The sequence below is a fragment of the Epargyreus clarus genome, unplaced genomic scaffold, assembly GCF_041222505.1.
Source record: "Epargyreus clarus isolate Ecla_fem2 unplaced genomic scaffold, WU_Ecla_fem_2.2 ptg000002l, whole genome shotgun sequence".
Lineage (NCBI taxonomy): Eukaryota > Metazoa > Arthropoda > Insecta > Lepidoptera > Hesperiidae > Epargyreus > Epargyreus clarus.
In genome coordinates, this window is record NW_027332210.1 from 8,668,275 (window position 1) to 8,681,563 (window position 13,289).

A 13,289-nucleotide genomic window follows, 5' to 3' on the forward strand; every position below is an offset into this window, starting at 1 on the left:
AGCAACGGGTTGATGATTCATCGTCTTTAGATCACTTGTATTCTCACTGCTCTTCTTAGTTTTAACTGCCACTAAATTGCACTTAAGATTTCAATATAATATTACGTAACGAACACTGCACTTTTAGTCTCTATTTTATCACTGTTTTGTAGATAAGTACGTTACTATTATGAGTGAATGAATTTCTTGCACATTGCACACATTATTTCCTGAGATTCCTTACGTAAACCTGGTTTTATAGTGTGGATAAGGCTGAAAAAGTATTGCAAATGACAATTTGTAAATTTGTAAATGTCTCCATAAGCCTATACAAAACAAATAAATATATCATTACCACGTGTACAATGCTGCACGCGATTTCTTTTTGTTAATTTTCATGCGTAAATATGCGAATTTCTTATGTATATGCATTACACATAGATTATTGTATTGTTATGCATTATATTATTATTTGTGTTTATTGTATATTTTTTGCTGAATAAATTATTTTCTTTCTTTCTTTATATGCAGAGCAAATATTACTATACAAGATCCTGGATTAGCAGGAACACTCTCCTGCTAGTCCAGGCTTAGATTATAGGGAAATATGGCGTTATAGATCTGGCATAAAAAATTCAAATTTCTCTTTGTAAATTTATTTCCATCCAGGATATTTTAAAATTGCCATTATATGTAACTTACACCTGATATTGACAGTAAACTATTTTATTTCAGATAACCCCTGTCCGAACCTGGGCAACATAGTGACAATAAAGTTATCGGAGAACATTGAAAACGTTCTACAGTCTGACGACACATACCTGACCATGCTCTCCGAGATGCACTTCCAGATGAACTACAACAACGGTCAGTGGACGAGACTCAAGAAGTACAAACACATAGACGGTATGGTTCCTCAGAAGATCCCGCCAGGGTCCACGGTGATACCGGCGAGCACTCAACAACCGGTGGTGTCTATCGCCAACCAGAGTGTCAGTTAAAACCGGTTAACACCAGTTCGAACCGGCTAAGACTTAGTGCGTGAATTTGTTGTGTATTGTGTTGCGGAAGTGTTATTGTGTTTGTATGGACAAAGTGACAGGTGGTGATTCTACGGTTGTAAGGCTGCTCGCACGATTGGCAATAGTGGCAATGGTAAGGTAATAGAATACTTTTTGTTTAGCGAAAATGCATTTTTATGACTGGTTTTATTTATTTATGGTATTTTTTTTTGCAATTAATTGACGATAAGTTTGTGTTTTTTTGTTTGAAAAAATAAATAGGGTATATGAATTATATAAAAGCGCGATTGATTTTTCACGTTTCTACGATATGTACCACAGATGGCGCCACTATGGCATGTGCCCTACCATAATATGTAGATTTGAAATGTTGTGATCTTCTAATATGGCTATGGCTACGGCTTTGATTATGAAGATTAGGGGAAGTGATTGGGAACATTCGAGCCTCAAGATTTCGCCTTTCGCTCAGTTCCCAAAGAGGTAAATTTCCCCTTTATAATAACAACTAATCACCATATTTTAAGCATTTCAGGACATACAATGGTGACGCCATCTATACAAAGTTTTAAACTGTCCTCTTATTTCAAGCTGGTTTACAAGTTGTCAAAATGAAGTGCTCAGTGTGTGGGCCGCCTTACGTAATACCGATAATGTTGCCACTGTGCGGTCGTCCTCATGGATATTATTGTTTTGCGTTGAAAGATTGTGGTATTGTTAAAGATTTTATATATAAGATTTATATTTCCATACGCATTGCTATGTACATTTTTGTGTTACAACAAGACTTGACAAACGAGAGAATGTGTCTATGTTATTACAATATGAGATAAGATTCATTGAAGCAAAGTAAATAGTATACAATTCTCTGTTTTGGGCCCGGATAGAGGAATATTGCAGTAATAAATGTATGTTCTATGTTCAAGCTGATTTCATTAGTATGTGTGCGCCGTTGTTACATTATTTATAATCAATTTTTCCAACATTTTCCCTATTAAAGGTCGAAATTTAATAATTCTAGTAGGCAGGTATATTAAAAATTGTTTTCTGAATATGCAATTTAAATAACTGAACGATAATAGTGTTTCATCAGCCCTCAATTGAATAAGTATTCTTCCTGTTCTGTTCTACTTGAAATAGTTACAAAGATCTTTAAGTTTTGTTCTTTACTTTGTTTTATCAATAAGCAGTTTTGTTATAAACAACTGTTTGAACATTCATACACATATACAAATACAGTTTATTGCAAAGTTAACCCAGTAGCCAGTGCAAATGAATGAAATTTTATATATGTGTGCACTGTTAAAGACTCGAGGATACGTCTTACATTTACATGTTTTAAGTAGGCATGCATGTTGTAGGGCTTTTTTTTCCTGTCACGCGCACACATCAATTAATTCATTGCACACTCTTCGCGACCTATGAGAGTTGCGTATCAAACGATAGGATGCAAAGGACACGCGTACTGTGGGACACGCTTACAATCGTCTAGGCGCAAGATAGAATTACATGCGTGACAGGAAAAGCGCCTTAATGCGGACCGCCCATTACTTTTATGTCGTCGCTAATGCAACTGTTAAAAGTTACTCAGCAACTATTTAGTAGCTTATATATATGTAATGCATTATAATAATGCAATGGGCGGTCAGCCTCAGTTATTTGAATTATTCTAAAATACAACAGAGACAGGACATCAGTAGATACAGAGATGGTCAAGATAAATTTTCACACTAATTTTCCCATTGTATTTAATGCTTAATTACTTGGTTTTTTTATGTCCCACTGCTGGGCATAGACGAAGGTCCAACTTATTATGTGTAAATGAGGACTTATGTTTTATTTTTTTAACAAAGTTGCTGAAACAATTGTTCGTTATTATTTGATTTTTTTATACATAATAATGATCGATATATTATTAGTCTCACATTAAACAATATATTCTCTTTTTTAAAAATTGAAATTTTCAACTCACGGAATAACGTTAATTACGTCACATGGTACGTTAAGGGGAGGTAAGAGAGTAAATCCAAGAAAGGCTCACTTTTTTTTTATAATATGCAAATGAAAAATAAAAAGTTTTATTGCATTTATTTGAATTCAATTTAAAATTATGTATAGTGACGTCACAGAGCACAGGCCTCTAACTTTACAAAAAGGGGTAACTCTAAATAACATAAAAATTTAAACATATAAAAATTGTGAGCTGGTTTTTGTATCGTCCCTAAATTCCTTGGAAGCATAACGCTGTATTGTTTGATCTCATAGTACTATTGTGTTTAACTTCGTAGTATAATTTGTGCCAAAAGTGTCGGGTGTTGTTATGGTAGAAGTAACGTGCTTCCTCGGTTATGTGATGGAGAAGTTTTTTGGGCATCCAATATGGTGAAAGATGAATAAAATTGGCGAATATTATCGACATTAGAAATACAACATATTGAACATGCTTTTATTAGATAACTACAATTGTTTCTGATAAGTATTAAGTTTGTAGACACTATCCGTTATGACCGTATCTGTGATTAAATATCACATTGTTGGTATAAGATATCAGGATTATATTCTAACATGACTTGTACTTGCCACTTTCTTGTTTTTAGTAATGAGAGTAAAGCGTCCGGTATTCAGTACCTACATTTATATGGTCGGATACCGGAGAAGGGGCAAATTTGAATAGACGGATAACCGGATATGCTTGGCGCCTAAATGGGTACTGTTCGATTAAATATCGGAAAATATGTTGTTTTTACGTTTATTATTAAAACGTGTAACCGGACCCCTGAATTTTGTTTACGTTTATTATTAAAACGTTTAACCGGACCCCTGAATTTTCTTTACGTTTATTATTAAAACGTTTTAACCGGACCCCTGAATTTTTTTTACGTTTATTATTGAAACGTTTAACCGGACTCCTGAATTTTGTTTACATTTATTATTGAAACGTTTAACCGGACCCTTGAATTTTCTATATGTTTATTATAACAACGTTTAACCGGATTCTTGACTCATGTTTACGTTTATTATTAAAAGGTTTAACCCGACTCCTGGATTTTGTTTACGTTTATTATTAAAACGTTTAACCGGACTCCTGAATTTTGTTTACGTTTATTATTAAAACGTGTAACTCGACTTCTCAACTTTAACTAGATTCGTTATGTAATTGCCATAACGCAGAATAACATATGAGCAAACGCCTTAAAAATTAAGTAATTTTATTCGGCTAATATTATTGCACTTGTTTTATCATACAAATAAATATAATATAATATTGTTACATTGCTTGTATATTTCCTTAAACGTGAGAAGAAAAATAACCTCAAAATGTCTCTTAATTATTTTTAATCATAATTTAAGGAAACGAAATGAACATTTTAGGGGCCACATTTGCTAATTCAATGTTTATCGGGATAGAGACTAATTTCAAATCTCTCTCCAGTCTAAAATACGTCTTTTGTGAGAGGACAAGGTAGTGCTGTTGCATTAAGCTATTTTAAATCAGATTAGTATAAATTCGCGAAAGCGATAGTGATACCGTATGGAAAAGTCTATAAATAATATGTCATAAATTATGACTAGTTATAACTCATAACTCAATTCTCATTAATGGTTCATTTACATCAGACAGAATTAGACATACAGAATTAGAGCGTGTCAGACGCCTGCTAAGCTAAACTAGTACTTTGCTATAACTATGTGTGTTAACGTATTTATATCTACCATAACACAGCTGCCCAGATACAGGACTTTGCCTGTCAAAATATTGTACAGAAAAATATGTTTTTATCTGAGGCATTCAAAGTCTATAGAAGTAAATACCTTATTCGCAGACGCAATAGAAACAGCCTTAAATATGGCACTGCCGCATTTTATTATGTTCTTTTAATATACAATAAGTATAATAGTATATGTTATATTGCTGTTGAAATTGTAATAGGTATAGACAATAAAATATTTTCGTTACATTTGATTGCATGAAAACAATTTTTTTTTGTTTTCTGTTACATTTCCACATTGAGCAACGTTTTGCAGTACAATACGAAATATGCCTAGTATTTGTAAAGAAATAGATTTTATATCCAATAGAATTAATAATATAGTATAACAAATGTACATAATTTAATAAATTAAAGAAATTTTGTTGCGTAAAATTGCGTAGATTTTAAGGACCGGCCACACGGAACTACCACATTTTACTTTTAATGTAAAGTTTTTTTGCAAAATTACGGTCGATAGTAATACACATGTCTGTAAAAAAATAGAATGCCGTACGCCGTACGCGTTCTATGTGTTCGCTTACTACGAATCCAGTACAACGCAAATTGGCGCTATAACGTGGCGTAAGGATCTTACTTCTAGCGGTCGCTTTGTCGCGTGTAATTGACACGTTCTGTGTGATCGGTCCTTAACATACATCTCTGTAAGAAAATAGATACAAATTAATCATCCAGTTAATTAAAAACGCTTTAATATTGTAATATTGTGTACATGAACACACATATATTATATGTATGACAATTATTATGACGTTTGGGCTGTTTACATGTTAAATAAAGATGTCATAAAAATATAAACATATACTTTAAATGAATGAGAGATTTTAACAGATAGAAAACTTATTTTAATTTTAGCCTGAAACAAAGTCCCTCCTTCTGGGGCAGTAGGCTGTTTTAAACATAATCATTTATTACCTGAAACCGAAACTGACAGTGGTTCTGATGCAAGATTAGCTTAGTGACGTCATTTAAATCCAATATGGCGGATGCCCCAAAATGAAAGTTATCTGAGAAGAATACTAAAAGCAGAAAGCTTGATTTTTAGATTTTAAAGCTGCAATATACTGTACTCCCAGCATAAATATAAATGGTATTTATAAACTTTATTCCCAAATTTCCTAGATTACATTTTGTATCGCAATATTTGTCTTATGAATATTGGTATTAGCTTGTATAATTGTATACGTATGATAATAATATATTCTGCTGTATAAATGTGCAAGTATAAAAATACAGCTTCATAAAACTAAAGCAAAAATATTTTATCTTATAACGTAAAGTTATTAGGTTAACCTTATCTTACCTGAAAAGAGATTTGTACAAGGCTACAGTTTAATGCCCATTATTAATTCTATCTATCCAAAGTTGTCTACCAAAGATCGACAATTGAAAATTGCTTCATACTAGAAATTCTCTAATTTTTATCTTTGGTAGGCAAAACATTGGATAGATTATTAATAACGGGCGTAAGCTAACACAGAGATATGTGTATTAACTTTAAGGGCGTCCGCTTAAACTGACGTAGATACACGCTTGCGTTCTTTTATGGAAAAATAGCCAATAATACAAAAAGCGCCATAGACGCGCGTTCATGAGACGGATTTATATGTGGTATATTCTTAAGCGCCGGGCGCCCTCTCGCATAATATTTCGCATATTGATTTGATGGCTGCCAGTACATACTGCGTGTTACATGCGACCGTCCCCCCGGCAGTTCCCAGACGGTCCCAGTTCGTCAGTGCATACGCGTCAGTTTACACACGCCCTTACTCTTGTAACCTAATCTAAAACATTTGACGTATAATTGATTGAATATAAGAAAATAATAATAATAGGAGACTGGTGACATTACGAGAACACTGTTAAATTTCTGTTTGTAAAATACGTGTATGAATTAAGATTTTCGCCGTAATTCTTATTTGTGTTTTGTTTACCTAAATTTGTAAAATGTCTGTTTGAATCTAAGAGTGCTCGTGCTTTGTGTGTTTGGGTAATGGGTAAATAAAACAAAAAGTTGAAAATCAATAAGTTAGTATTATAACTAATGTATGTATTAATGGCTCATGAAAAATATTTATGTAGCATTTTCAAAATATCACACATTTTTTTATATACGGAATTATACTATGCCCAAATGCTCATAGTACAACTTCAATATTGTAAATAAAAATTGTATTAATTTTTCTTCAAAATAAATATGTAGGTAATATATAGTTTAAATTGAACAGTTTACAGTATAAATTGTATGTACACATACAGAATGATTTTTAATACCATGTAAATGAAGATTAGATTGAAATAATGTAAAAATTGTATTTCTGGACGAAGCTTGCAATATAAACGTCTATGACATTTCTGATTATGAATTATAGTATGGACGGTATGTCACCATATTGAGAGACAAAGGGTAATAGGTGTATGGTATTGTTGAATAAGTATGAAATTTCCCATCGCTATGCGTTAATAATTCTGCATACCGAAAATGTCGGAATTTTTGACCCCTAGCCTTTTCCTGTCACGCGTGTTTACGCACACGCGTCCTATATACTTACATCAGCATGCCTCTCAGCCTATAGGTTCACGCGGACAGGTCGCGCAAAGACTACGGCGAGTTTGTGTGTGCCGGTGGATCGCTCATATAAGCGTTCATGCGTGACAGGAAAGGCGCCCTTAAAATTACTTTAGCGTAGTGCTCAAGTTTGTCGATATCATATGTCAGAAGCGTTTTACAGTTTCATCACGTTTAGTGTTCAGGTATGTGCCTATGTAACAAATTAGCGTATTTGTTAACATTCTTAGTTAGTTGAAACATTAATATTCGTAATCATCGTCATCAATCCAGTCTCACTGCTGGGCTCAGATCTCTTCTCCGATTGACAAGGTTCACTACGCTATGTGCAAATCGAATGACTTTACACATTTTTGAGATGCAATGGTATGAATTTCGGGCTTACTAAGCTTGAGGTCCAAGATCAACAAACTATTTTGTTTTTCTAAATGTGGTTTGGAAATCAATTATCACTTGCTTTATTTATGGACTTATTTTAACGAAATGCCTGTGACCTCTTCTACTATAGTATAAACCATTGATTGAAAAAATAGATGAAACGTAGTACCAAGAGTCTAGACAGATTTAGAGCGGATACGTGGTATCTGCGTACAAAAGACCATTTAGTGAAAATGTCTTATAGACTTGTAGAATTCGCCATGATTCTACTCCGGAGACACCGCCGTTACACCCATTTTGCGTGTAGCTACCGGAATCGAACCATGAAGAGTTATACTCTCAAAAACTGCCGTAAATCATAAAAGTTGATATATATTTTTACATATAGCGCTTACATCGTATCCGTTTAATATGTTGTTATATATTGTTATAGTGAAAAAACAGACGTAAACAATTATTGGAATAATAAAAGAGAAGAAAAGTAGTTTATTGGGGTCCATTTCGTCAACATCACATCATATGTTAATTAAAGTAGATTGTAATTAATATTTACAGCTTCATTTTTACTGGATGCTGAACGTTTCTTTAGTCAGCGGGTACTCGTAGCATTCCATCTTAGTTGACGAGTGTCCGCGTTGAGACTAACTTTGATCTTAGAATATAAAAATATACAGAATCCATGTCATTTTAAATTATTTGTCAGTTTTATTGTGTATTTTATTTTAATTTTCTTTTCAACACTGTAATTTAGTGTTATTTAATTTCTTAACATAGTGGCAGGCAAGCCATAGCCGTTTTGAGCGCGAATGCTCCATATAAATTAATTGGCATGCGTCCTCTGTATTTTTTCTATATTCTAAGCGATTATCGACAATATTTATAAGGGCCTTTTTCCTATCACGCGGGCTTGTTTACCAGCGGACAACTTGCATATTTGCATACATAGTAAATTCCCTGTCATGCATGCCAGATATGAAGGTCCCGGCGAGACTGCAGCGGATTATATCATGCGCGCGGGCAAATGCCTGCGTGACAAGAAAAAAGTCCTAAATATAATGACCATTTAATACCCGGACTTTCACAATTATGCATTAATTCCTGTTAAGGAGTTTTTTAATCGCAAAATGTTTTCTATTTAGTATTTACGTTAGTTTTACGTTTGTTGTACGATGTTTTTCTATAGATATTTAATATTCACCATGTATATAGTAGATAGTACAAAAATATTAAACGAAACAAGTATTTGAAAAATTGTTTTTATTTACCTCCTATTATTTTCTTTATGTTTTTCTTAATATAAACAAACATACCTACATTGTCAAACACTTAGAAGTCCAAAATTTAAGCTCAAATAGTCACATTACACGTAGGAAAAAAGATTTCCCAGTACCTAAAATTAAGTTCCTTCCAGGCGCTTCCTGTATGAATCGACTAACGGTAGGCATCGAAATGTAACTGAAAAATTGAAAATATCATTTTGATACACATAGAAAACCTTAAAGAAAACAGTTTTAACCATTTAAAATAATGTAGGTTTGTCAAATGTCAAAAATGATCTTACAAATATTTTGTTATATAACTTTTGTACACAAAAATATAACATTTGATCTTATTTGCTCAGATATTTCCGTGAGTTTCCAGTCATGACTTAGGAAACTCAATGATGATTTCTAAGGAGTCTATAAAATAAAGTAGGGCGTGAAATTCCTATCAGAATAGCTTAGCTTTAGATTAAGATTAAGATTTCTCGGCATGTCTAAAGGCAAATGAGTAGGCAAAGAGCTTACCAAACAAAAAAGCGACCTCTGTGACGAAGTTGATGAAACTCCAAATTCCTTCGTCATTAAGCCGGAAGAGAAAATCCAGAATCGACACCACAAATCCGAGGACTATGAAGCCGAGGACATACCATAGATAGATTTGTATAAGTAAAGCATTTTCCTATAAATTAAATAATAAATTTATAATGTAGAAGAAGCAAAGAGTATATATTTCACCTGACGGTTTGTGGCCACAGTCACTCATGGATATGTCTAATCAGTCGACAATATTCTCAGGTAGTTACATACTTATATTAACCTAAATATAATACAGCTAAACCTAAATATAAACACTGGTAGCTTAGTAATTTGCTGACAAACTACAGATTTTTCGTAGTTATGTGCATATAAATCAATTATTACTTTCTTAACAATAAAGTAAAAACATGATCGTGATTCTGTGTTCTGTAAAAACGTTCTCCAATGTGTATGAAATCTAATACTCGTAATATGATTTCACCAATGATATGGCGCAAACCTTTTTCATAAAAGAAAACCCATGACCCATGTGATACATACAACGATCGATCCTAGCAATAGCAGCATATTAGCCATCTGGTAGAGCGTGACCAGGGTGCTTCGCATAGAGTCCAGCTGCTGCCGGGACTCACAGCAGTGAGGGTCGCTGTCGTTCAATAACACGTCGATTATGCTCGCTGTCTGAAACAAAACAATAGATATTAACTTTTTACCTGATTATGGAAAGCAATGCTTAGGTATATTCTATGTCTCAATCTTTGGCAAGCTCTATAGCCAAACGGTTTGTCGAATTTTAATATTATGAGGTATCGTTTAATTCATTTAAATTGTGTGAGTGTCTAGGATGTTTTACTTACGTTTTAGTTAATTAGGTATATATATTAAGAAATTCAAGTTGTAAAGGGAAATGGCTGCCCTGATGGTTAGATATTGCTCCCTGCCCAGACATCAAGTCAACCTCAAATAAATAAAATCGGTTTGGTTTCATACATTAGGTAGACCAGAGATTTTCCCGTCGGATTTTCAGGCATTTCACTTTTAAATATATGTTTTTTTTTATTTTATTTAGGTACATAAAGCGGAAATCCCACTTAACTACTTGAAGATCACAGACGCGTACGTCTGAATATTGTAATACTTACAACTTAAATAAACAAGACGTTAGCAATATAGAACCACAAAATAGCTTCTATGAAGGCAGAAATAATCGTAGCGGTGGCGCCGCAATCAAGATAGGAAAAGATTATCTTACCTTTTAAGCTTAGACATAAGGCAACTTACCAAACTTATAATTGATATTAAAGCCGTAGAACTTCGCGGTGTAAGACAGCAGCAAGTGCCGTCTCCACAAGTATCGAGAATGATTAAAGTCTTCATTTAGATACAATAGCAACCTTTGCAAGAACTTCCTCATAAAACTACAAATAACTTGTCTAATATGACTTTGTCAATATGTTTTTAATCCAGCGGATGAATAGCCGGCGGCATATTGTTAAAATCCAGTTTAGAAATTTAGAAGTAGGAACAGAAAAATATAGAGTAGGTACCTACTTTTAAACTTAACTGTTTATGTCAGAATCATGTTATACAGAAACACTACCAGTTAAATACTTGGCATGTAACTTTTCTACTCTTTGCATTCAATATTCAACATTGTACCAGTAAAAGTACGTAACGATTTTTTTGCTCTGCTTTTGGAAACTGAAACCTCCTTGCTTTTGTAACTTTAGTTCCGTGTTTAGTTACTGGCGAATAATAATTACTTTATCTGTGTCATGGACAAAGTTCTTTAGAACTTCAATGTCTCAATGTTAATGCTTTATGATCTTCATGTCAAAGGCTTGATTCGTGCAGAATTTTTCTTTCAGCGCTATAAGTTTTAGAATAAAAATGTTGGTTTACTTTCCAACATTATGTGTTATTACGCTCGGATGTCTTTCTGCAGGTTATTTGGCAATTGACATAGGCATGGAAGGTAATGCTCAAATGCTAAGTAAATCTAAAATGGTAGCACCTTGACTTCACTATGGTAGCGTCATGACTACCCTTTATAACTAATTTGCAATTTTGTGTTGACTAGTGAAGTTAACTGTAAAGTAGAGATATATAGAGTTTTGCAACTTAACTACTCAGAAATGATTTTAGTAGAGCCCTTGTTTTATTTGGATATGTTACATACTCGTATATGGACCGCAGACACTACTCATTTTGAAGTGGATTCACTATATAGAGTTCTTAAACTACTTAAAATTTGTTCTTTAACAGCTGAACACGAAGTTATCAATACAGAAGAATCTTTTGTTATAACCCATCCACCCGATGTAAGCGACAATTATAATCATGTTGAAGAGGTTATTGAGAGAATAGAGCACCGATCTATTCTGGCTGAGAAAAGGATTAAAGAAGGAATACTGCCAATTGAGTATACAGAAGAATTATACTCTAAAATGGCAGAAGAAGTGGAAGAATTAGTAGATTTTGCTAATGAAACTATTAATGTCTATAACTTTTTGAATGCTAAAGGCATAGAAAGAACTATTTTGCCAAACATAGGCATTGATTACGCGCCCTTGAAGAGGCAACTGCTGTTACTTATCAAAAAACTTTTCGATGTAGCGCCCATTACAACAAATGCCGTAATGCCAATGGGTATCGTAGACAAAGTATTGGACATTTTTGACGAAGATGACAACTTGGCTTTGAAGGCACATGCCCTGGATATATTATATGTTTGGTTACCAGACAATCCAAGGATTCAAACGCGCGTAATGAAGATGAAAGGTTTAGAGCCGTTCTACTATCAAATTCCAAAATTGGACTCGAGTGTTATTGTGCAACTTCTGGACCTTTTTAACAAGATTTCGGAAGAACATGTAAAGGCTAGGACCAAAGACGTACAGAGAAGCAAAGCGGATCACGAGAGACTTAAGTTATATCAAAGGATTGGCTTGATTGAGCGAATGTCCACACCTACTTTCTGTAACGGTTTGCTCAATATCTTAGAAACAACTTGGTCTTACAATACAGATGATAACGAAATGGCAAAGCCAATTTTCGAGGTGATAAAAAACGTAAGACCATTTTGTATTAATATTTTTAAAGCTAAGCCGAGACATACCAAACTCTTCCACGTATTATTAAATTATGTCGATAATCCAATTAAAGTTGCTTATTTTGAGAACAAGGGTATGAATATAACGGAGATGCGTGAAATTTTAAATGAATATTCAAGTGTTACTAGTGATATTTCTCTTAAGGACGAGTTGTAATTTAGTTACCTATTTCAATAAAGTTTGCATGTAATACTCAGCTTATTTTAAGTCATCTAGCCATGTGTCTTATAACTATACCAAAATCTTTATATTTACGGCCACTACTAAGATAAGTCTATAATTATGGACAGACCCACAGACTTAATTTTAAAGACCTATTTTGGTTTATAATTTTATCTTTTGAATCTCACAGAAAAAAATTCAAACATGTCGTTAAACAAACGCTATGTAAAAAAGCGTATTATAAACTAAGTGATTATTTGGCTGACAAAACGGTGTGGTCTGAAGTAGTTCCAGTTCCACATGTACCATTAGGTTAAATTTGACATTGTAAAAATGTGTTTTTTAAGAGATGTGTTATGGAGTTTCTTTCTCCGCTTCTTCTCTATAACGAAACAACTTGTGAAGTGGCGGTAGTTGTATTGACATTCAAAAAGTGCTCTGTAAAGAAGCTATGTGAAAAAAAAAATGATTTGATTTGATTTGTTATCAACATCAATATC

The 13,289-nt window shown here is 33.5% G+C and overlaps 3 protein-coding genes across 3 annotated transcripts in view; 2 read left to right on the forward strand and 1 right to left on the reverse strand.

Moving 5' to 3' along the window:
- The window catches only part of Nelf-A (Negative elongation factor A), a 28,653-nt gene extending 19,687 nt beyond the window's left edge, over positions 1 to 8,966 (forward strand). The window contains exon 11 of the mRNA XM_073079837.1: positions 715 to 8,966. Within this exon, the coding sequence (XP_072935938.1) occupies positions 715 to 980 (266 nt within the window). The 3' untranslated portion in view covers positions 981 to 8,966. The remainder of the gene's footprint in view (positions 1 to 714) is intronic.
- LOC140747423 (uncharacterized) lies at positions 8,956 to 10,948 on the reverse strand. The gene is made up of 4 exons (XM_073079866.1): positions 10,796 to 10,948; positions 10,055 to 10,195; positions 9,503 to 9,656; positions 8,956 to 9,170 (listed from the first exon to the last, which is right to left on the reverse strand). The coding sequence occupies exons 1-4, from the start codon at positions 10,889 to 10,891 to the stop codon at positions 9,112 to 9,114; spliced, it is 450 nt and encodes a 149-aa protein (XP_072935967.1). The 5' UTR covers positions 10,892 to 10,948; the 3' UTR covers positions 8,956 to 9,111.
- A 354-nt stretch (positions 10,949 to 11,302) lies between these two features.
- On the forward strand, positions 11,303 to 12,819 carry LOC140745109 (uncharacterized). Its single transcript, XM_073076884.1, has 2 exons — positions 11,303 to 11,489; positions 11,780 to 12,819. The coding sequence occupies exons 1-2, from the start codon at positions 11,405 to 11,407 to the stop codon at positions 12,781 to 12,783; spliced, it is 1,089 nt and encodes a 362-aa protein (XP_072932985.1). The 5' UTR covers positions 11,303 to 11,404; the 3' UTR covers positions 12,784 to 12,819.
- Positions 12,820 to 13,289: the final 470 nt, after the last annotated feature.